The sequence below is a fragment of the Capricornis sumatraensis genome, chromosome 11, assembly GCF_032405125.1.
Source record: "Capricornis sumatraensis isolate serow.1 chromosome 11, serow.2, whole genome shotgun sequence".
In the NCBI taxonomy this organism is placed as follows: Eukaryota; Metazoa; Chordata; class Mammalia; order Artiodactyla; family Bovidae; genus Capricornis; species Capricornis sumatraensis.
Genome location: NC_091079.1, coordinates 45,631,240 through 45,656,261, shown reverse-complemented (window position 1 = coordinate 45,656,261; position 25,022 = coordinate 45,631,240). Strand labels below are relative to the sequence as shown.

Below are 25,022 nucleotides of genomic sequence, written 5' to 3'. Positions count from 1 at the left end.
TCCACAAAATGAAATTCAAATGGAAAGATGATTTGTTGATGTTCCCAGAGAAAGGATTTTCAGTGAATTAAACCTATCAAAGCATTAGGGTGGTTCCCAGCAGGGGACCACACACCTAGCAATGGCGTTTCTTTAACTTGGGGAACAACTAGTCAAACTGATACCCTGTATGGCATATTTTTTACAAGATTCTAAAAGTAAATCACATGATCCACAAAAATGACCATTACTATGACTGGTATATTCGTAATTATCATGAAGTCACTCAGTCATGTCTGACTCTTTGTGACCCCATGGATTGTAGCCCACCAGGCTCTTCCATCCATGGAATTTTCTAGGCAAGAGTACTGGAGTGGGTTGCCATTTTCTTCTCCAGGGGATCTTCCCAACCCAGGGATCGAACCCGGGTCTCCCTCATTGCAGGCAGACGCTTTACCGTCTGAGCCACCAGGGAATTTTTGAAAATAAATTACCTTTTAACCACCTGCATGCTTCTGAAACTCAGAGCCATGGCTAGCCCACTTCAGCTGTGTCTACTCTTTGTGACCCTATGGACTGCAGCCCGCCAAGCTCTTCTGACCACAGGATTTCCCAGGCAAGAATACTGGAGTGAGGTGCCATTTCCTGCTCCAGAATCAGACCCGACTAGGGGACAAGTTTCAATGGAAGCTTGTTTGTCACTTCTAGACCTTAATTCCACCATGTCTCCCTACTCTTTAAGGTTATTAAGCTTCCCTTAAATTCAAGAACTCAAAAATGGGGAAATAATAATAGGGATGAAATAAGGAAAAACATATTTAAACAAACCTCTCCCCTTGGCGTTTCTTAAACTGTGTCTACCGCCCAGGGGATGGGCCCACCACCCATATGCCGGCTTATCAGGCACCTGTGCTGATTCGGGTTTCGAATCCACAGGCTCACTGTGTTGTTGTTGTTTAATCTCTAAGTTGTGTCCGACTCTTATGTGACCCTATGGGCTGTATCCCGGTAGGCTCCTCTGTCCATGGGACTTCCCAGATAAGAATATTGGAGCAGGTTGCTGTTTTGGTGCTTTGTACCAGTCTCAGTGCTTTAGAGGGGACCTTTGTGTAATCTGGTTCCTGGGAGAAACTCTTTCATTCTTAATGGGGTGGCAAAGTTTTAGGTGAGCGGTTGAGACAGATCAGGGCACAGAGATATTTTGATTACATTGCACTCATTTCCTTTGAATTGAAGAAGTAAATGTCAAAATCCAATGACACATATATTTCCTGCAAACCTAAACTAGCACAGACCTCAATTCAGTTGAGATTTTTAAAATACCCATTTACAGAAGTGGGAGAATTTGCAATCACTAGCTTTGCATATGAACACAAATCTTCAGTCTGAAGCTGAACAAATCTAATAAATGCTGGGCCCCAAACATATTGATACTTCTAAGAGCAGAAGTGTTTCCATCTCGAGGTTCACAGGTTATAGGCTCAGAAGAACACGGGTTTGTGTGGGGCTACTCTGCCGAGAGTAATCAATACATTAGGGCCTTGGGAAGAATAAATCCTCAAACTGCACGTGGTTCAGGCTGAGTGATCTGTGCCAATGCTCAGCACAATGTTCCAGCCCAGAACCCCGGCTCTGTCCACGGTGGCTCCTCTGGTGGGAGGCACAGCTTTCACACCACACCATGGAGGGGCACACGTGGGTGGGGAGGGGGGGCACCAGACCCTGGACTTACTGCACTCAGTGATGTCCGCTTGTGGCTCATAAACAGCAGGTCGAGGCCCTCCACGTTTTTCCTCCTTCCCCGCCTCCGCTTCATGGGGGGCTCTCCATCCACGAGGGAGCCATTGAGCAGATGTCTGGTGGGCGTGCGGGACAGGCCGGCCTGGAGCAGTTCCATCTGAGTCTTAAAGGCATCAGACACCGGCGTGGAGATGTTGGGCAAGATCAACTTTGAAGTGAGAGATGAAAAGTTTGAGGTAGAGCTTGCTGCCTCTCTCGAGGCCTTTGATAAATCGACCACTTTCTCTTGTCCGTTCTCTGAGACCACCTGAGACCCCCGCAGCTGCGCCACCATCTCCATGAGGTTTCGCCGCTTGGCAGCTCTCTCGGCCTCGATTTCAATCTTCCTCCTCCTTCTTCTCCGCTGGCGAGGCACGGAGAGGTTAAGGGCATCTTCCTGTTGAAAAAATCCCCACAGAAACAGTGAGTCCAGCCTGCACCTGCTGCACAGCGGAAACCAGGGATGAGAAGTTTAAGGAATTAAACCACTGAGGCCAGAGCAGCCTTCTTATTTCAAATGGGACCAGCCAACACGAGCTTCCAAACTGAGTCAGGAGAGCTTATCTCTAGGCTCCCCGGGGAGGGTGCTCTTACTGACCTTGGACAGCTGAGGGGAGGCGGTGAGTTCCTCGCTCCCGCTGATGCTGGCCTGGCCCACAGCCGAGAGCTCGGCCAGGGTCCTCTTCTGCAGGGGACTGTCGGCGGTGGGGGGCGTGTAGCCGGGGATGAGGCCTTGGAAATCAAACATCTGGCGCCTATTTACCGGCCATTTGCCTTTCAACACTGCTTCACAGATGTTGTCTAATCGGTTTATCATTACTCGGTCCTAGAGAGAGAGAAGAAAAGTCACACGAAACCGTAACAAAGACCTGCTGAAAATGACGAGATGGATACATCCACAGAGATGCCAAAGAGCGGAAAAGACTTAAAAGTAAGCAGAAAGCAAACAAGCGAGAGAAGAAGCCAAACCCACCAGAACCGCTTTAGTCTGCTGCGAGGTCCGAAGGTGGCCACAACACAGACCACTCAGTATTTCTCAGTTATGAACACTGAGGTGCATAAATGAGAGGGCATTACATAACCACTGCCTCTAAGACGTCCCCGTGTTTTACAAGTCACTGCTGTTCAGGCTACAGATTGTTGGTGTGTGTTGGTAGGTGACCATGGATGGAAGCCTGCACTCAGACTTCACCACGTGCTGGACTGCAGCCTCTCCCAGGAAGTGGGACATCATTAGCGTCACTATTAATAAAGTTCAGCATTACAAATGGGCACCAACCTAGGAACACCTAATGAGTGTCGATTTGCATCCTCTACCTATTATCACTTCAAGTTTCACTGAAGCGTGGACGTTAAAAATTTCTAATTACAGCTCTTAGACCCAGTTTCCACAGATTAAAAGGGCCTGCTACTAGGGGCCTCCGGGCTGATCTGGGAAGCTCCCTTCTAAACTCAGTAAGGGAGATGAGCAAAACAAGGGAGATAAGGGGGGTGGGGCCAGGGGGCAGGGGGCAACGTCTCTGATAGTACAGTCTTCAGTTAAAAATTTCACATTGTTTCTTTCCAACGGACACTATGTGAGACCAGCCTGGGCCATAGAGACCTTTTTTTGTGTTGTCTGTCTTAAACCAGACAGCCCTGTTATGGTGATTAGGAAGATTATTTCCCCACCCTGAAAAACAGACCCAAATTACACAGAGATTTATTATAAAATTATACTAGTTAGCCAAAAGAGTAATTTCCACTTTGCTTTTGGTTACAGATAACTAAATTTGCGATTATCTCATAATGTATTTGAGCAAATGGGTCAGCAGCCCATCCTTTCCCCAGTTCAGAAGATTACAGGGTTCCAAATATATAGCAAGCTGTCTTAGATCTGAAAGTTCTGCTTCAGGATATTAAAAACAAAACAAAACAAAACGCTGTTTTAAAAGTCCACACATTTCCCTTGTGCACTGTTGTTGGGATTGCAAAATGGTACAACTGCTGTGAAAAACAGTACAAAGGTTCCTCAAAAATTAAAAACAGAACTACCCTATGATCCAGCAATACTACTTGTATGTATGTACCAAAAAAAAAAAAAAAAAGCAAGCAGGGTCTCAATGAGATATCAGTAATTCCCATTTACAGCAGCACCATGATAAGCCAAGAGAAGGAAGGAGGCCAAATGTCCCAACGGTGGACAGATGGATAAGGAAAATACGGCACAGACACACAATGGACTATTATTCAGCCTTGAAGAGGAAGGAAATTCTCTTACATGCTTTCCCAAAGATGGACCTTGAGGACATCATACTAAGTGAAATAAGCCAGTCACAAAAGAACAAGTACTGTATTCTGTATGTCAAGTTCACAGAAACGGAGAGTAGTATAGTGGTTATCCAGGGGCAGAGAGAGAGGGGAGGGGGATAATGGGTATAGAGTCTCAGTCCTGTAAAATACAAAAGTCCTGGAGATCCTTTTACAGCATGAAAAAATATATATATGATTTGAATATATGAATATATTTAACACTACCCAACTGCACACTTAAAAAATGGTGAAGACTGTAAATTTCATGGTGTGTTTTTTACCACAATAAAATTTTTTTCAAAAAATCCACACATTTCATTTTATCAATGGGTGAGTCTTCTGAAGCAATAATCCATAGACTGTACTAGACAAATAACCTAAAAAACCTCAAGGAACCAAAGAGCCCTATAAACAGTTCTTTTTTCTTACTTTCTTTGCTTCTTGTCACCTTTCCTATCCTATATGAAAGCATTCTACAGAATTTTTTTCTTTGCGTTTTTCCAGATCATTCTTTTATAAGAAAAAAAAAAATCTAGTATACAATCTTCATACACTATGTCAAAGTTTACCTGAAAATTATTTGAAAAATCAAGGTAGAATGATTTTCTTCACCCCATTTACTATTTTAGTCACCAAATAACAACAAAATCCCACCAACCTTAGGCCAAAATGAGAAGGCAAACGTCCTTTCATGAAGGAGCTGAGCTACAGATGGGTCACCATCCTCCATGTAGAATCCATCCCGGGTCTCATCCCTAGCAGTGCTCATGGAAGCATTGCTCTCTTCATCAAAATTCTTCCCTCTAGAAACAGCCCCTGCTGAGAAATGAGTTACTGTGCATCACCCACAACCAGAATCTTTCTGAAAAGAAGTGTACATGGGAAAGGATTTAATGTCTGAATGCTGATGAGCTCCTTTGTATCTCGTACCTACTATGGCTAGAATGGTTATCAGGCATTTTGCAAATCCTGTCACTCAAAGCTTGCAAGGGCCCTTGCACGTAGCTGGCGTTACTCCTGTTTAACAGATGAGGAAGTAGAGGCTTGGGGGGCTGTGTCACTAGTCAGTGGGCATCCTGCTGCAGACAAGTCTCGAAGGAGGGTGGTGACAGCCAAGCCTCTGACCCGCAGGACCCTCTGGTCCTCCATCAGAAAGAGGACTAACGTGTTGGCCATGATTCCGAGCTGCAGCTCAGGTAGAAAAGTGTAGCACGTGTTTTATTTTTATTTTTGTTTTGTGGCAACCTACCTGGGACTTAGGAAGACAACTGGTTCTTCCCAGATTCTACTCCCACTCTTTATTTCTGAACGGAAATTAAATTAAACATCATCTGCCTTAAAATTGTTATTGCCTGTAAAACCTTCTGAGAAGAAGCTGGAAGCAGTGCGTTCACAGGTCATAGCAGGGCAAAACACACATCTAAGCATTATCCGATACCATCCTAATGAAAACGTACACTCATTACCCTTTAAAAACCCAAAGAGGACACGGATCACATGACATGAAGACAGCTGCTGGGGTGGGGCCAAGAGAGGCCTGAGGGTCTGTTAGGTCTTACCTTCAGGCTGGGAAGACTCTTCTGACTTGTCATCATCTTCCAGCTTTTCCTCTTCGTCCTCTTCAGAACCCTTCTCAGAAATGGACTTGGGCCCGGAGTCCACACCGACCTCCACCCCTCTGGGCTCACTCTTCCCAGCCCCCGGCTCCGCCTCGCGGTCCTGCCTCTGGTCCTTGCCGCCACCCTCGGCCTCCTCCTCTTCCTTCCCCTCGGGCTTCTCGGAGGCCTCTCTGGCCTTGGCCTCGGCTGCCCCCGCCTTGTCCTCCTGACCTGGGGCAGCTGGGGTGGCGGCGGGGGCCTGGCCAAAGCCCAGGGCCAGAGGGTTCAGGGCGGGGGCGCCGCCAGCCCCACGGGCCTGGGCGAAGCTCTTGTGCGCGTCCAGGAAGGAGAGCTCGGGGTCGTTGAGGATGTGGTAGTCCGTGCGGCTGACGCCGTGCTTGGCGGCGCCCACCAGCAGGTCCCGGTCGTGCCGGCCGCACTCCCACCACTCGGGCAGGTCCAGGCTGGGCTGGCAGAGCTTGAGCCGCTCAGCCAGCTGCGGGTGGTGCAGCACCTGCTCGCGGATCCTGCGCAGCAGCTCAATGCGGTACAGCGTGCGGGAGGCACGCTCCTCCGTGATGGGCTCGATGGCCGAGGACAGGTCCGGTGGCTCTGCGCGGGGCGGGGGAGGAGGGGGGGAGGGGGGAGGCGTGTCACTGAGAGGTGCAGTGGGAGGTCCCCGAACCCGCCCAGCCTCTCCCATCCCAGGCTGTCCAGAACCGCCTGCATCCTTCGGAAACCTTCCGCCCCTTCCGGTCCCCACCAGGCTCCCATCCCCACACCACCGGCATCCCTGGGGAACCTATGCCCGGTCCTCCCGCTTCTCCGCATCCCTGGGGACTTACCATCATCCGGCTTGGCGGGCATGCGACACACCCGCCGGCACATGGCCACAAAGCAGCTGAAGTACTTCTCCAGACTCTCGTCGGACTTCTTGTCAAGCCTGGCAAAGGCTCGGAACTGGTTCCAGTCGAACTGCTGCTTCGCAGGGTCAAAAATGACCCCGAATGTGGACACCACGCGGTAAAAGTCCGCCTCCTCCCGCCTCGTCCACCTGCCAGAGAGGAGATCTTAGCTGTGGACTGGTACCCGAGTAAAAAGGCTCAAAGGTTACTGCTGCTTCTCCTTTAAACTGAATCCATAGTGCTTTTTTTTTTTTTCCTTTTTTTTGGGGGGGGGCGAGGGGGTTTGGTGAGGGGGCTGGGTTTGATGGCCATCCTCTTGGATGTGATTCTTGCCTCTACAGGCCAGGAAGAGCGGAGGGGAGAGGAAGGTACCAGGGGCTGAGGCAACCCTAAGACGCTCACTTCTGCCGCTTCTCCGATATGATGGCCTCCCTTTCGGCTTCCAGGGCCCGCACTTCCTCGCGGGGCCGCCGCCTCCGCCGGTCTGTCTTCATCAGCGCCTCCTGCCGCATCTGCTGCCGCTTGTAGCTGCGCTGGTAGGCAGTGATGAGCCTGCGTAGCCGGGTGGTCAGCGTGGAGGTGCTGGGCCAGTACAGCTGGCCTAGCTCAGCGCTGCCCTCGCTGTGCTTGCCTGGGGAGGCGGGGAGAACATTCCTGAATGAGAGAACATTCCTGAATGTGTAGCTATGACTTTTGCCATAGGTAGGGTTTCCCATCGAAACAGGATGACTTGCTAACATTCAAATGATAGCCTGGGAAAAATCATGGTGGTGCTCTTAATACTTCCCTGTACCCCAGATGGTAAAGAATCTGCCTGCAATGCAGGAGACCCAGGTTTGATCCCTGGATCAGGAAGATCCCCTGGAAAAGGGAAGGGCAACCCACTCCAGTATTCTTGCCTGGAGAATTCCATGGACAGAGGAGCCTGGTGGGCTACAGTCCAGTACATGGTGCCCAAAGAGTCAGACAAAACCGAGTGACTAACACTACTACTGAGGAAGTATGGAAGTTTCATATTAGTACGAAACTTATAAACCATTCTTTCTCAATTCCTTAGGGGGGAAAAAAAGCCAAGTTCATATATCAATCATACATAAAGAAACATACTTTGTGCCACAAACTACATGGTGATAATGTAATACAATAATCTTGAACATAAAAACCAATCATATAATTGTTACCTAATGATTTTATATCAGGGGAAAAGTAGGGTAATAGTCTCAATAAACTGGCAGTTATTTCAGATATTTAACAAATTTCCTGCTTCCATGAGCTGTTTCTGTAGATGCTTAAGAGTTTTCATTAACTGGTATAAATCATAAATATATAAGTTGTCTTTGTCCAAAAAGCAGTTATTTTATCAAAGAGACTGAACATAACGATTAACCAAGAACCAGCAGGAGTTAGAATTCTTCACAACAGAGAGCAGTAGATGAAGTGCCATTTGGAGACACCACCCTGGTGGAGAAGCTGCAGCCTGGCTGTGGGGCCTGGCCTGAGTCCCACTCCTCAGCTCTGCTCCCCCCAGCTTTCAGAGTTGTACCTGGGGCGCGTGTTTCCATGGGCTCTTCCTTATCTTCCGGAGGAGAATTTGCAAATTCCTTAAAAGCAAAGCAAGAAAGACAAATTATTTTAATTTGGGGTTCTATTTTGCTTTTTCTTTTAAAGGAAAGGCCGTTATCTATAAAGTTTAATAAGTCTTACGTGGGCATATAATATTTTACTGGGGCCATAAAACTGAATGTACTCAAGTTCTTACATCTATTTCATCCTTGAACGGCGTTCTGGTTGGTTTATATTCTGGGTCTTCATCTTCTCTATCAAATTCTCCCCTGTATGAAATGTTTTTAAAAAATGTTTAAATCACACTGATTAGCAAGAGACCGAAGGAGCCTGAGAAAAAGGAACAGCTCGCCTCATGCTGCTTTGAATTCTGAGCCTGACATCCAAAGCGACTCTGTCGGTATTTAAAATGTGCTGCCGTGAGGGGCGGAGGGTGTGTGTGCACGCAGTGGGGTGTGGTGGTGGTGGGGGGTCATGATCATTTGAAAAAGACAAGTTGCAGATTATCTAGATCCTATATTGTGTTTAAATAGTCATCATGATACATAAACAAGACTAGACTGGTAAACACCGCTCAAGTCCAAATCAGATGCAGCGCAGTGCGTGGTGCTGTGTAAGGACTGAACCCTGCCAGTGGATCTGACACTCTGACACTGACATAAAGTTTATTAAAATTTTAAAGTGTCCTTCTTACCCGTCACCGCCATCTGCTAGCATGTCTGTTCCTCTCTGCTCGGCAGCGATGGCCTTGGCATCGGGCATACCAACTCGTTCCAGGAAGCACAGCGCGGGGTCAGCTCGCATGGAGTTGTACTTCTCGTACCCTGCGCCGTCCCCCCAGCCCAGAGAGGACACACACAGAGACAACAAAGGCCCGTCACTCATAGAACCACGGCATGGCTGCCTCACAGCAAGTTCATCTCTTTATAAGATGATGGTTTATGCCCTATTTAAACTAACCAGGCTGTAGTAGCCCATTCTTGGAACACTCTTCCCGGGGCAGATTTGGGGGGGGCGGGGGAATTTTCACGGATGTTATCAGAATGACCTTAGTAAATACTAATGAAAAAACAGGTTCAGGGTAACTGCAAGATGCCCGAGAAGAGGTCTGACCCTGTTGTCCCCAAAATCTAATTTTGCTTGGCATTTAAAAGGCAGCGTAATGTTCTTCGATGACCTCTGCAGTGGTCCAGCCCACCCTCCCTGTGAGCAGCTTCAGTCCTGCAGGAAGTCCACCGCCGGCTGATACATCCCTGTCTACGTCAGGCCAACAAACCTGTCTGATCAGGTTTAAGATGATGCGTGTCAGTAAGATGACACTGTTCCCTCTATGGTTTTCAAACTGCAATTTGCTTTTTGACTGCCCAGGTTGACTAGATGGGAAATGGCAGATCCCAACAGTGCACTGCGGGAAGATGGCTTTTGAGGCTGAGCTCACAAAACACGGCTGCAGTACACAAGCAGAACGGCACAATTCAATTATGGTGTGTACAACAACACCCCGGCTCCTAACTGCTGTAGAGCCACCAGCCAAACTGTAATCATGAAAGGTTTTATAAGCCATCATTCTCCCCCTTAGTCAGGCTGGGCTGCCGAGAATACCTCAGCGACCTCCAGAGACTCGGGATTATAATCAGGAATCGTTCACTGTATATATCATGCCAGTTCTGCATCCCCGGCCTTTCAAAGTTAACAAGGCTGCGTCCCACTCAGGGGAGCCGCGGGTTCTCGGCACTGACATTTGTGAAATATTGCTTGGAACAAAGCCCAGGAGGCACTTGTACAGATTAATAGCAGAGGTTAAGCCCACCGTCCACTTTGACATGGGCTGGCAGAGCGCGCGAGGGGAGCCGTGCTGGAAGTAAAGTTTCCGAAGAGCTATAGGACAACTTGGCTATTATTAAAACAAATATGGTTTGGGTTCTATTTACAGCCAAGGAAGAAATGTTTTCTTCTCAAATACTCAACAAACATTCAAAAACAGCATCTGATATTTACAGTTCATATTAGATTTTTCGTGCAGGGAAACCGTAGACGCCAAGAGTCCTTTGGAACTAGCCTCATTAATATTATGACTTTGGAGACAGTGTGCAGAGAGCTCTAAATAAAGACAAAGACACATGGTCAAGATGGGGTCTGATGCAGACGCCCCTTACCGTGCTTGAACACGCCAATGAGGAGGGACTTGTCTGCTTCCTTATCCCACCAGTCTGTGGGGACTTCTGCGTGGAAAGGTTCAGGTATCCACACGTCAGCTTCACTGTAAAGACAACCACTGACGTGATATTTACAATAGACCCCATTGCTGGAAAAGAATGCTAAGTGACGAGCATGACACTCGCCCCCTTCCCACGACAAGCACCTGAGCATCGTGGAGTGGGGTGGGGGTGCTGGGGCGGTGCGACCCAAGGTTGCAGGAAAGGGCAGAAGTCGGCCGCCTTCTACCGGGACCAGGAGTAAACTCTATCACACAGGACCCTGCTTTAAAGGTCACCTCAGAACACGAGTCATTTAGTTCACACCTTTTTGTACGTCCACCCAGACCTACAAACAGGCTTCTCCCAATTCTCCTCACGTCCCCAGGCTGGTAGGACAAACACTGCATTTGAGATGCAGAAAGAGAGGTGCGCTGAGGATGTAGGAGATTTGAAGCGTGCCCCCACCCTTGATGTGGACTCCGACCACCTGGATGGTCACGGCGAGGAGGAACACAGGCGCGTACCCACCTGGAGTCGGCGCCCTCCAGGATCTTCTCTGCCTGGTCTCCTATCACTTCTTGTCTCAGGTAGTAGAGCATGCGGACACGCAGCAGGACCCTGGAGAGGGAGACGGGGGAGCGGGGGGAAGTTCTTAACTTCGGGACTGTTTGCCAACAGTGGCTTTTGGCAGCTGCTGCTGTTCATCCATCATCCTGCCAAGGCTGATTAGCCATGCTGTATGGTAGGCTTGAAGCGTGACAGATGGTGCCACATAATCACCTCTGCGTGTGCTTTCTGCTGGCTTCCAACCGGCCTGCCTGGCAACCGCGCCCCCTGCACGGGAGGGCCGGCGCTCAGCCCGGCCCAGGCGCACTTCATTTAGTCCTACCTAGCGCAGCTTGTGAAGTTTAGACACGTAGCCCACCACTGCCTCTGAAGTATTGAAGCAAGTTTGTAAACAACTGAGCAGATGGCTTTCAGTAACTGTTCTGCTTCATTATCTCATAAAATTTCCTCAGCTGCTGCCTTAATACCATTTTTGGAAGCACATCAGAAGTTGTAGGAATAAACGAGATATAAAATCTGGTTTTACTACCTGACAATAAACCCTCAATACAGAATGTCAGATTTTCCAGATTATACAACTTTGCTTCTGAGGAAGGAAGATGGTGATGGGGGTGGATCCTCGCTGGGCCACCCCTTAAGGGGCAGTACCCATGTTTTATTCCTTCTAGCTTACATAACCTGGAAGCCCAAACTGTCACTTACCAAATAATATTACAACATCACAAAGGAGATTAAAGTGTGTCCGGTTTGCTGAAGTTCTTAGTCATCTTCAAGGAATTGGTTTTTAAAAACTCATGGAATTCTAGCAACCAAATTTTCAGTCTCATGTGGATTTCCTCAATGGCGTAAAACTAATTCTTTGGATAAAGCCCACCTGGTAAACACTCCAAGAACTCTCAAGTCTAGCATCTCCTGGACTGGCCCTGGTGTGCATTCAGGACAGACACCTGAAGACAACCGCCTTGTCCATGAGTAGACAAAACCAAGTGCAATTCCCATCACACTCTTGGAGAACACTTCTCAATCCGTGTGTCACGTGTACTACCACCAGTTCGTTTGATCCTCACAGTAACTCTAGGGCAAAGTGGGACAAGTTACAATTTCCATTTCCTAAGCTAACAGAACACAAGTGACAGACTTCAAAGTCAGAGTCACTTTAAGCATGGATCACTCAGAAGTAGGCCGTCTGACTCCACTACTCTGTACTGTCTCTAGGGATGTGGACCTTGTACATATCAAAATGGCAAGTAGGGGTGGCTTCACCACGACAGACCACTCCTGATCACACACAGACATCCTGTGTACCACCTGCCCGTGATCGCACACAGACACCCCCTGTATCACCCACCCCCAATCACAGAGACACCTCCTCTACCACCCACCCCGATCACATACAGACACCTGGTGTACCACCTGCTCTGGATCACACACAGACATCCCATGTACCACCTGCCCTGGATCACACACAGACACCCTATGTACCAGCTACCCCTGATCACACAGACACAACCCACGTACCACCCACCTCGGATCACACACAGACACCCCATGTACCACCTGCCCTGGATCACACAGGGACAACCCATGTACCTCCCACCCCAGATCACACATAGACACCCCCTGTATCACCTGCCTGCCTGTCCAGCATGGGGGCTGCTCCTGGCCAGCCTGGGTTCTCAACAGGCAAAACGCAAAGCTGTAAAGACCTGAATGTGCTCCAAAGTAAGATATCTTTTTGGAAAACTAGTTTTTAAGATTTCTTTCTCTGGATAAGATTAAAAAATTGGCTGTGCCACACTGAACCTGCAGAAATGAAGTGACAGTGTGGGCAGCCGTGCCCGGCACGAGCAGAGTCTGCAGCCTAGGTCTCCTCACAGAGGATGCTCAGCCAGGACGCACCCTCCACCTTTCCCTGGATCTTCTTTCATGCACCAAACCTCAGTGCAGCAGCAGTAACCCTAGCAGTTTCTCTCCCTTCAGGAGAAGACAAGGTTTTCTACCTGATGAGGAGTTTTAGTTTTGTGGATGGAGGCTTTAACGAACAATTGTAACTGTGAATGTCATCTTTCTTCTAGAGGAAAAAATTCAAACTCATGTACAGGCAAGCTGAGTGCCCCTAAGGAATACATGGTGGGTCCTGGCAGGATAACGAGGTGATGGAAGGTGGCCTCGGACTCTGAGGGGTTTGCATGTGGTAAGTCAGGATGCCTCTCAAGTCCCCAGTGTTAATCTTCATTCTGGTGGCTGGTCCCACTAGGGTCTGTTTTTTGGATGAGCATGCAGGTCAGGACTACCGGTGCACTGAGCTGTCCCACCCCTTCCACCTCCTTCAACCCAAGACAGTTCCTGTCTTTGTCTCTTGAAACTTTTGAAGAGGACCGGTCAGATGTTTTCCAGGAGATCTCACAATTTGGGTCTCGCTTTTCTCTCTAACTGCTCATCCCAGAGAGGAGGTGGAGACATGGCCAGTTCTCTTGAGACCCAGGTAAGATGTAAAGAGCACGAGTTACAGCTCACGTACTAACCAGGGAGGGTGCCCTATGGAAGTCTGTGATTGACATCAAAGCGGGAAATTAAAAACCACTGTCTCAGTGAGGCCTGGGAACAGAAGCCTGCCCCCACACTAAATCCCTTCAGTTACGGTTTGTCTGAATCCAGAACTCGTAAGGTTATGGACCCTAACTTCACAGAAACTGCAAAGAAATAGAAGTGTTCTAATAGCTATGAGTGGAGCGGGACTTTAAGGAGAACCACTATGCTATGAGAGTAACAGTGCTTTCTGAGGTGCCAAGATGGTTTGAGGTAATGGTTTCGAAGACTCAGAAAGGAAAATTTTTGTCAGTCACAATTTAAGAATAGTGATCAAAGGTGGTCCCTGAAAGCACCATTACATTTAAAAAGGGACGAAAACCATGAGTCAGGGCAACCCAGGAGAAGCAGGTGTTCTCTCGGAAATTATTTCACTGAGGCTTTCGACAACCCTGAGGGAAGACAGGCTTCCAACATGGGCGGTGGGTTGGAGGGGAGGTGGTCGAGAGCAAGGGCAGCATCCCTCAACTAGCTGAGGGACCTTGAGTATCCGAGACTTGGTGTCCTTGTCTGGTAAAGGGGGATAAAAGAGCAAGATGACTCGTCTTAGACAATTCAAACAGAAAATCCATAGGAGGCGCTTGGCGTGCTGCCAGTAATAGGTACTCAGACTTCTGTTGCTGCGCTATAGAGACAGACATTTATTGAAGCTCTATTTGACAAGTAAGGAAAGCGAGTCTGAGAGGATGATAAGCTTGCCCCAGGTCGCCCCAATCAGGAAGGGTGCAAGATGTGCACTGGCTATGCTGCTGAACCCCAGATACTGAAACACATGCTCAGAAGAGAGGAAGCATCCACAGGTGGAGGTGCTCAGCAGCTCCCAGAGCTCCGAGCAATGAAGTTAATTCAGGCCCAGTTCCCTTCAGTTATATATAATCAGGTTCTGGAAATAAAGGTGAGGAATAGGATTCTAAAGCTCACAGGTAAGAAAAAATGGACCCAGCAATCAAGGAGTCGTGCGTGTGTGTGCACACGTGCACATGTGCTAAGTCACTTCAGTCGTGTCCGACTCTTCACGAACCTATGGACTGTAGTCCACCAGGCGCCTCTGTTCATGGCATCACAAAGCAAAAAATATCATCTAAACTCCCCAGCCCTTTCATGGGAAGCAGTCAGTTGAAGGCAGGATTATATAAAGCTAACCACAATTCTTCACAACCTGGATAATCACGATGGTGTATCACTCACCTAGAGCCAGACATCCTGGAATGTGAAGTCAAGTGGGCCTTAGAAAGCATCACTATGAACAAAGCTAGTGGAGGTGATGGCATTCCAGTTGAGCTGTTTCAAATCCTGAAAGATGATGCTGTCAAAGTGCTGCACTCAATATGCCAGCAAATTTGGAAAACTCAGCAGTGGCCACAGGACTGGAAAAGGTCCATTTTCATTCCAGTCCCAAAGAAAGGCAATACCAAAGAATGCTCAAACGACCGCACAATTGCACTCATCTCACATGCTAGTAAAGTAATGCTCAAAATTCTCCAAGCCAGGCTTCAGCAATACATGAACCGTGAACTCCCTGATGTTCAAGCTGGTTTTAGAAAAGGCAGAGGAACCAGAGATCAAATTGCCAACATCCGCTGGATCATCGAAAAAGCAAGGGAGTTCCAGAAAAACATCTATTTCTGCTTTATTGACTATGCCAAAGCCTTTGACTGTGTGGATCACAAGAAACTGTGGAAAATTCTGAAAGAGATGGCAATACCAGACCACCTGACCTGCCTCTTGAGAAACCTGTATACAGGTCAGGAAGCAACAGTTAGAACTGGACATGGAACAACAGACTGGTTCCAAATAAGAAAAGGAGTACGTCAAGGCTATATATTATCACCCTGCTTATTTAACTTCTATGCAGAGTACATCATGAGAAACGTTGGACTGGAAGAAACACAAGCTGGAATCAAGATTGCTGGGAGAAATATCAATAACCTCAGATATGCAGATGACACCACCCTTACGGCGGAAAGTGAAGAGGAACTAAAGAGCCTCTTGACGAAAGTGAAAGAGGAGAGTGAAAAAGTTGGCTTAAAGCTCAACATTCAGAAAACGAAGATCATGGCATCTGGTCCCATCACTTCATGGGAAATAGATGGGGAAACAGTGGAAACAGTGTCAGACTTTATCTTTTTGGGCTCCAAAATCACTGCAGATGGTGACTACCGCCATGAAATTAAAAGATGCTTACTTCTTGGAAGAAAAGTTATGACCACCCTAGATAGCATATTAAAAAGCAGAGACATTACTTTGCCAACTAAGGTCCATCTAGTCAATGCTATGGTTTTTCCAGTAGTCATGTATGGATGTGAGAGTTGGACTGTGAAGAAGGCTGAGCACCAAAGAATTGATGCTTTTGAACTGTAGTGTTGGAAAAGACTCTTGAGAGTCCCTTGGACTGCAAGGAGATCCAACCAGTCCATCCTAAAGGAGATCAGTCCTGGGTGTTCATTGGAAGGAATGATGCTAAAGCTGAAACTCCAGTACTTTGGCCACCTCATGCGAAGAGTTGACTCATTGGAAAAGACTCTGATGCTGGGAGGGATTGAGGGCAGGAGGAAAAGGGGACGACAGAGGATGAAATGGCTGGATGGCATCACTGACTCGATGGACGTGAGTCTGAGTGAACTCCGGGAGTTGGTGATGGACAGGAAGGCCTGGCGTGCTGCGATTCATGGGGTCGCAAAGAGTCAGACACGACTGAGCAACTGAACTGACTGAACCACATTCTCTAAACACATTGGCTAAAACTCAGTTATCCACATGTCCATAGCACCATCATTCACAACAGCCAAAGACATACGTTAACCCAAGTGCCCATCGATGGATGGATGAATAAAATGTGGTCTAAACACACAATGGAGTATTACACAGCCATAAAAAAGGAACGAGCTTCTGGGAGAAGCTACAACATGGACGAGCCTTGAAAACATTATGTTCAGTAAAATAAACCAGCTGCAACAAGGCAAATACTATAACAAGATACCTAGAATAAGCCAATTCTTAGAGACAGATGGTGGGACGGTGTTGTCAAGTGCCGAGGGCAGGAAGGGCGAGAAATCATTTAATAGGAGCAGAGGTTTTATTAAGGTCCACGAAACGGTTTGGGGTCTAGACAGTGGTGATGGGCACACAGCAATCTGAATATAATTATTCCCAATGAACTGTATACTTACAAACAGTTAAAGTAGTAAAACTGTGTTTATACATCTTTACTACTGTCCCCCTCTCCCCCCAAAATCAGTCTTCTAAAGTCAGGCTTCCACATGACTTGACATCATGTTTCAAGAAAAAAAAAACAATAAAGCTGCACCATGAGAGTGCACTAGTCTTACTGATGGATATTCAGTATATACGCATACTTGAGTACACGTACATTTAAGAACCAGAAGGGCTGCCCGCTCCCCGCACCTGCCCTCCCTGACGTACTTGTTGCAATGGTGCTTCAGGTGCTTCTTATAACTATCCTCCTGGAACAAGGCGTCTGGGTTGCAGCCAGCCAGCCAGTCAGCATCCTGTACCACTGGGTGTGAGCTCTGGGCTTTCACCTTCTTGCCCTTCCTCCCCCTGGGCACTGGGGCTGACAAACCTAGAACCGGAGTAGTCATGATGATAATAACAACAGACACTGTCCACGACCCCAGTGACCGTGTCAGGATGAGGAGTCAGGGACACGCAGGGTCTGGGGCGCCTCCCAAGCTCCTCGGAGGCTCCCAGGACCCCGAGCGGGAGGTGCAGACCCACCAGAATGGTTGACTAGGGCCCGCGTCTGGCCATCAGCCGTTGGCGTGATGAGATCCCAGATGAAGCTCTTGATGTTCTCGTCCCCCCGGTAGTGATTGAGGCAGTACACAAGGATGGTCCTGCAGATGGTCTCCACGTCCTGCTCGCTGAGCGGGCGCTTGTAGCGGCCATGGGAGAGGATGTCCGTCCACCGCCCCCAGCTGCAAAGAAAATCTCCACATGTGGATGGTGCCTCTGACCTGAGACCTGGGGCTCTGGTTTCAGAGGCAGGTGGCAGCTTTAGGAGGGCTCGGGTCAAAACTAGCGACATCAACATCAGGCAATGGGAAAGCAGTCCAGGTGTAGAAGCTAAACACACACACACACACACAGCCGCAGGGTGGGAGCTGACACCTGCATTTCCAGCAGGGACCTGAAAACCCTCTGCTCCACTCCTCAAGGGCGTGGTCCCATGTTCTGATGCTGACCTGTCATCTGAGATGAAAGGTGACAAGTGGCAGGTGTGACCACCCCCACATCAGGAAGCTGGTGGCTGAGGGTGTGGCCGCAGAAGCAGCTGAGCATCTTCCGATACCCAGACGTGAGGTGGTCTGCTGGCTTACATCGGACCTTCAGCCCGGAGTGAGGAAGATTAACGACCAACCACACAGGAAGTTATCAGAAGCATCATTCATTAGAAGCATCATTCATCAACTTGAAAAAAAAGTTATACGTGATTTTCATTTTGGTAAGGTGCTGTGTAATGTGTTAGAAGGAAATTATAAGGACACCCCGATAATTAATGGAAAGCCACGAAAGGTCTCCCTCTGAAACAAGTCCCAAATATAAGCACTTATGTGTCCTCCTGTGAAACAGGGAGAGAAAGAGCCGTGGATAGGCCCCCACAGGCAGGTGCTATGTGAGCACACCTTCCCCAGGCTCCAGGTGCTCAGGGCAGAAATCAGCCCCCAGGCGAGGGGCACAGCCTCACCAGTGGCTTTGCCTCTGCCCCACCTGGTCCTCCAGCTTCCAGATTTGTTCTTCCAGTTCCTCAAACCACAAGGTTGGCCCTAGCCTTTGGGCCTTCGGACCCACAGCTCTTCTTGCCGGAAACTCTCTTCTCCCTGTCCGACATCCCACCCTTACTCTTACTCCAGCTAATTCAAGATGTTTGTTCATGCCGCCTCTGTGGAATGCCTTCTTTGATTCCCCCACTTAGAAGTAGGAAACAGCACCTGAGCTGCCTGTTAAAGGAGAGAGGACCTGTCTTTCTGGGGTGGGGGTGGGGGTGCCATGGCCATCCTGCTCATGGTTGAGGAGGGAAGGGCTCTACAGAAAGACAGATAAGCATACCTTCCAGCTTCGGCAGCGATTAATATGCTCTGTTGCTAAAATCAGCAGCAAAATTCTCAACTTTGATGGCTAAGATTGAATCATGGAAACAGGTGAAGTAGCAAAAGGCTCAGGTGGAGGGTCTCCGCCAAGTAAAGACGGCCAGGAGAGAACTGCCGGCGTGTGGAGATGACGCGGAGAGGGGACCCAGCTGCCAAGACACGGGACGGGCTACAGTGCGTCTGCCTTCACTGTAAGCAACCACTGACCCAGCGTGCACTGTGCCTGCTGGCATCACACTCTGCCCCAAGGACAAAGGAGGAGCCCTAGGCCTCAAGGAGTCCTTCACTGGGGCTCTGGCAGGACGTGACCGTTAAGAGCCATCACGCGACGAGCTGAGTGACAGCATGTGCAGGAGACCCTCAGGGGCGGGAGGCGGGGCAGGATGCTGAGCTGATGCCCGCTAGGAGGTCAAGTGCGGGAGGTGGTAGGCAGATCAAGTGTGGGCTGGGGGAGTGGGGGCAGGGCTGCTTGTGGAAACAGCACATGGCAGAAGGTGAAGGGTCTGTCCTAAGAGCAGCCCTGAGTGCCGTGGGAAGGACCCACAGGACAGACAAGGGCCAGGTAAGATCCCTGTCGGCCACGTTAGCAGCATGTCTGTGTTTCTTCTGAAACTAATGATGATCTATTGGAAGAAAGAAATCACAGAGCAAAAGTCATCAGATCTATAGAAATACTGTTTTTTGTGGCAGGTTTTGCATTTGAGCAATATTTGCTTACAGTCCCACCAGGTACGAGAGCATGCTTGTTTAGGAATTCTGATTTGCGCCGAGCACCCTGCCTTTGGAAGCCCTGTGCCATGGAGTTTCAGAGATGGATTCAATGTGGATCCTGCGGTTGAGCAGGAGAAATACGACCCATTCAGATGGTTGAAATGACCTCCACATTTCAGATAGGTAGGAAGAGCTTTACAAATGAGACCACTGCCTTTAACAAATTTTTATAACAGAAAAATAATGAAAGAGTACCAAAAGTGATGAGAGAGTGGTAATTTTATGTGAAAAGAACACTAGAAAAAGATGTAATTCTGAGACTTCCATTCTGAGTTATTAGTGATCAGCAAGTGAATCTGAGTCTGACATGATTCCTTAAAGGACAAATCCCCTTCAACTCTCTGAGGATCTGCACAGCTTTGAGTTCTTTAACCACCTGGGTTGCACCAAAAGCATTTGTGTCCTGGGCAGTCACAGAAACCCAAACATAAATTAGAGTTTTTCCTACACCACTTGGAATTCTAACCATTTTTTGAATGAAATTCCATTTCTCACGTGAGCTTGACTCACCCATAGACGAGCAGGTTCTTCTCAACTCGGAAGCACTCGCTCCTGGCATAGCCCTGGGACCTGTCTGGTGGCCGCCGCGGCTTTGTGCAGGGCTTCTCCTCTGAGTCGCTCTCCAGGTCTGAAAATTCCATCAGCTCGTCCTCCTTCACCGCACTATACAGCCTGGTTTGCTTCCTCACTCTCGGAGTGTCAATAACCAGGTTGTTCTGAAAGACAGCAGATACTTTGAAACTTCTAAAAAAGAAGCCCTGGGAGAGATCAGACAGGGAGTCAATATGACCGCTCACTCACCCTCCCGTTTAAGGCATCGATATCCAATTCTGCCTTCTTTGCCCACTTTTGCCAGAAATTTGGATCATCCAAGGAAATATCTGTCCTATTTCCAGATGCAACAAAGCTGGCCTAAAGGGGGAAAAAGATATTCATTACTTTGCAATGGTTTTCTCAGAGGTGAAATGCAAAGCAGTTTCACTCATTCATTCACTCGAACACACAGGCATCCTTCCACTGTGTGTGTGCCCGGTGTTATGGTCAGTGGGACTGGGACAGAGGACTGTCCCTTAGGCAGCTCACTGTCCAGGGGTTGAGACAGATCAGGAAATAAAAGATGACAGCACAGCCTAATAAATGACAGGTGACAGAGGTATGTACAGTTGCAGCCAATATACAGAGGGGAGTCCTAGCCAGACTTAGGTGGGGTGGGGGCTCCTGCTGGGAAGAGAGAATATGCCCTCCGGAACACAGTGCCCAAACCAGCCTGTTAAAATCCCACAGAACAGGGCTCCCCTGGTGGTCCAGTGGTTAAGAATCCACCTTGCAACACAGGGGATATTGGTTTGATCCCTGGTCCACAGAGATTTCACATGCCAAGGGGGCAACGAGCCCTCTGCACCACAACTACGGAGCCTGTGCTTTGGAGCCTGGGCGCTGCAACTGCTGAGACTCTGAGTCACAACTGCTGAAGCCTGTGTGCCTAGAGCCCATGCTCCACGAGAGAAGCCACCACAATGAGAAGCCTGAGCACCGCGACCAGAGAGTGGCCCCTGCTCGCTGCAACTACAGAAAGCTCAAGCACAGCAATGAAGACCCAGCAGAGCCAAAACTTAATTAATTTTTTTAAAAGGCCATAGAACAAGAAAGCAAGTGGGATGTTCAGGATGGAGCATGTGCAAAGGCACACGGGCCAAGAAAGGTGATTGTGTCATGTAGCCAGGAATTCGGGTGGTCGGGGTGTTGCCCAAGGTCAAGCTGGTGAGGCAGGCAGAAGCTGGGGCCAGCAGCGCCTTGCATGTCCTGTTAGCAGAGTCCAAAACCCATCCTCAGGCAGCAGGAAATTCTTTGAAAATGGGAATAATCTCGAGAGGGATGAGACCATACGCAAAGTCACCTGTCAGAGGGACCACACCAGTGTCCTGGAGCAGGGGGTGGGATGCGGGGAGTACAGAACAGAGCAGCACAAGCTGCAGCCAGGGTTTAGGGAGGAAATGGGGAAGATCTGCAGAAATGAAGAAAAGGAGACAGGCTAGAAGGTGGTCTTTACAAGGTAAAATTACAGGGGTTAGAATGTGAGGGCATGTAAAGCCTGAAGGAGGAGGAAGCCATGGAAAGCCCAGCATTCAATTCTGGCATCTGAGAGGTGTGACTCATGCGAAGAAAACAGGGGTGCGTGCCCGTGCACACATGCATGCACAGAGGTGGAGGGAAAGGGAGAATGGACCTGTTTTGGTACCGAATGAATGTGAAGTATCTGTGGGGACGGAGGAAAGAACCTGAAAAGAGGTCAAAAGATGTGAGGGAGAAGGTGTTGGGTCACTGAGCCCAGACAAGGAGAACCTTTCAAGGCTGGAGTAGCTGTGCGAAGTGGAGCAGCTGAGACAAGTGGAGTAGTTTCAACAAGTGGAGCAGGTGGGGCAAGTGCAGTAGCTGGGATAACTGGATATCCATATGCAAAAGAAGGGAGCTGCACCTCTGTCTCATATCACACACAAAAATTCACTCAGAAAGGGATCAGAGACATCAAAGTTAAGAGTGAAAGCTATGAAACTCTTAGAAGAATGCACAGGAGCAAACCTTTGTAATCACAGGTTAAACAGTGGATCAGAAGCACACATGATTAAAGAAAAACATGGGTAACCCGGGCTTCTTAAAATTAAACACCATTAAGAAAGGACTAAGAGAAATATTTGCAAATTACCTAATAAGAAACTTTTATTTGGAACACTTAAAACTCAATTTAAAAAAAACATAACTGAACAAGGTTCAAAGCTGTTCAGAAGATCTGAAGAGACACCTCCCCAAAGATGATATATATCAGTACTTGGCCAACAAGCACACAAACAGATGCTAAATAGTATCAGAGAAAGGCAGATCAAACCAGAGTGGGCTATCATGTCGCACTCGGTAATAGGGTGGTGATTAGAAAAGACAGACAACAAAAAGTGTTGGTGAGGATGTGGACAAATGAAAACCACAGGCAGATCAAACCAGAGTGGGCTATCATGTCACATTCGGTAATAGGGTGGTGATTAGAAAAGACAGACAACAATGTGGACAAATGAAAACCCTAACCACTGCTGGTGGGAAGAGGAAATGGTACAGTCACTTTAGAGAAGAGTCTGGCAGTTCCTCAAAGGGTTAAATGCAGAGTTACAGAAGACCCAGCAATTCTATTCCTGGTAATATAAGCAAGCGAGATGAAAACATATGTCCACACAAAAACTTGTACATAAATGTTTGTAACATCATGCATAATAACCAAAAAATGGAAACAATCCAAATTTCAGCACCAGCTAGTGAATGGGTCAACAATCAAGGTCCATATTCAAGTGTTAAATAAGGTGGAGCCATAGAATGGGATGTGGTTCAGCAATAAAAAGAAAGAAATTAGTGATAACACGCTACAACATGGATGAGCCCCCAAAACAGGCTAAGGTAGTGAGGCCAGACACAAAAGGCCACGTGTTGTATGATTCCATTTATATGAACTGTCCAGAGTAGGCAAACCTAGAGAGACAGAAAGCAGAGGAGTGGTTGCTGGGACTTAGATGGGGAGGAGGGTGGGGGGAGGACTGTTAAAGGGTGACGGAATGTTCTAGACTTAGATATTGGGATACTTGTACATGTCTATATATGGTAAAGGTGCTGGATGGTACACTTAAAATAGGTGGTTTTATGGTAAGTAAACTACATTTCCATAAAGTTGCTCAAAATGAAAGTGGAAAGTGTGGCACTGGGCTTGGAGGTGGGTGGGTGAAGCCTCAGAAGGGGCGGGGGGTTGGGGGGAGCTGGGGTGGGTGGGGGAGGGGTAGAAGCTGGATGTTGGGAAATGAGTAGAGAGTAAGGCAGTGGAGCAGCAGGGTCAGTAACACTGTGTGGGTTGCTGGTGTGGTTTTTAGCTACAAAAGGAGTTATGGGGTTGCAGCCAGAGAGGAAAGCAGATGGGGGACTTTTTCAAGATAGGAGTGAGCTGATTGTTCTCAAGGCTTCATCAGGAATCAAGATCCCAGGAAAGGAGGAAGGTGATGACAAAGCAGAGGCTCAAGAAGTGGAAGAGAGGGGGGCCAGGACACAGAGAGAGGACGAGCCTGGGGAGCCCGGAAGCAGGGATGGGACAAGGTGAGGGTGACCCTGATACCAGACGCATAGAACATAAAGCACTTTTTGTGCGTCAGGGCCCCCACTGGGATTAAATCACTAATTTCTTAACATGCAACATAAAGCAGCTGTTACGTGTGCTTCTCATGAGCGCATTACACAGCCTCTGTTCCGCTTCCCCAGAAGACCTGCCTCCTGGGTGGGTCCGCACCTTAGCAAACGTGGAGCCCTTGCCCTCGGACTCGATGGTGATGGTGTGGGTCCGCCGGAGCAGGATCTGGTCGATGTCTTCTTCACAGAACTTGGAGCCCTCATCCTCCTCATCCATGAGCGCACCGTAGGCCCCCTTCCGGAGAAGATCCTCTATTTCTTTCTTGGAAAGCTGTTGTACCTGTGTTAGAGAAGTATTTAAAGTCATTTAGACAAAAGAAATCAACCCTGAATATTCATTGCAAGGACTGATGCTGAAGTTGAAGCTCCAATACTTTGGCCACCTGATGCGAAAAGGTGACTCACTGGAAAAGACCCTGATGCTGGGGAAGACTGAGGCAGGAGGAGAAGGGGATGACAGGATGAAATGGTTGGATGGCATCACTGACTTGCAAACTCTGAGAGATGGTGAAGGACAGGGAAGGCTGGTGTGCTGCAGTTCATGGAGCTGCAAAGAGTCAGACACAACTGAGCTACTGAACAGTAACAAAGAACCGAAATGTCTGGAGACTGAACAAATGCTTACTTTTTTCTCCAAGACAGTAAACCTCAATTATGACGAAGTAAATGTGACCAAACATGCTTAAAATATTGAGGCCAAAAAATAACCAGATGAGGATGATTTCTCACTGGGAGCTAAACGAAGCAAGGAGCAGGAGTGAAGCAAGCAGGGTGAGGACAGCAAGGCTTACCCCATTGGGAGCATTCTCCCGTCCGCTCATGGACTGTAGGACTGCCTTGTCCAGACCCAGCTTCAGGCTGGCCTTGTCAAACATTTCCCTTTCATAAGAATTCCTGGTAATCAGCCTATATATCTTCACAGATTTGCTTTGTCCTATTCTGTGACATCTAGCCTGAGCCTGAAAGAAAAAGGAAATGCATGGCCACCAGAGAAAGAGAACACCCTACTGCCAGTTACAAGAGCATCTGTTCTGATAAATAGGTGTACCGTTCAACAGTGGAGGGTTAACATGCCAAGAAATGACTTTCACATTATTAATCAATTGATTACCGGTTGGTTCATTTGCCCCGATCATGGGATACTGCCTGAGCGACGGCAGGATTTCAATTTATTGGTCTGATGTAGCGGAACGACTTTCCAAAGTGGGGGAGGGGTGTACCAGAAAGGTTTTCTTGCATGTTTACCTGGAGATCATTCTGGGGATTCCAGTCAGAATCGAAGATGATGCAGGTATCAGCAGCAGTGAGATTAATGCCTAGGCCTCCTGCCCTCGTACACAGGAGGAACACAAACCTATCGGAGTCAGGCTTGGAGAACCTGTCGATAGCTGCCTGACGGAGGTTGCCTCTGACCCGGCCATCGATCCTCTCATACGGGTACCTGGAAGATGTCAG

At 48.3% G+C, this 25,022-nt stretch overlaps 1 protein-coding gene across 1 annotated transcript in view; it reads right to left on the bottom strand.

The window, feature by feature from the left end:
• The window catches only part of CHD7 (chromodomain helicase DNA binding protein 7), a 129,336-nt gene that overhangs the window by 7,125 nt on the left and 97,189 nt on the right, over nt 1-25,022 (bottom strand). Inside the window, exons 16-33 of the mRNA XM_068983916.1 lie at nt 24,813-25,008; nt 24,359-24,526; nt 23,668-23,847; nt 20,154-20,264; nt 19,863-20,068; nt 17,209-17,408; nt 16,894-17,053; nt 10,843-10,932; nt 10,273-10,376; nt 8,811-8,940; nt 8,313-8,385; nt 8,097-8,154; nt 6,956-7,184; nt 6,494-6,702; nt 5,610-6,260; nt 4,709-4,869; nt 2,357-2,584; nt 1,712-2,155 (exon numbers count right to left, since the gene is read on the bottom strand). Of these exons, the coding sequence (XP_068840017.1) occupies nt 1,712-2,155; nt 2,357-2,584; nt 4,709-4,869; nt 5,610-6,260; nt 6,494-6,702; nt 6,956-7,184; nt 8,097-8,154; nt 8,313-8,385; nt 8,811-8,940; nt 10,273-10,376; nt 10,843-10,932; nt 16,894-17,053; nt 17,209-17,408; nt 19,863-20,068; nt 20,154-20,264; nt 23,668-23,847; nt 24,359-24,526; nt 24,813-25,008 (3,598 nt within the window). The remainder of the gene's footprint in view (nt 1-1,711; nt 2,156-2,356; nt 2,585-4,708; nt 4,870-5,609; nt 6,261-6,493; nt 6,703-6,955; nt 7,185-8,096; nt 8,155-8,312; nt 8,386-8,810; nt 8,941-10,272; nt 10,377-10,842; nt 10,933-16,893; nt 17,054-17,208; nt 17,409-19,862; nt 20,069-20,153; nt 20,265-23,667; nt 23,848-24,358; nt 24,527-24,812; nt 25,009-25,022) is intronic.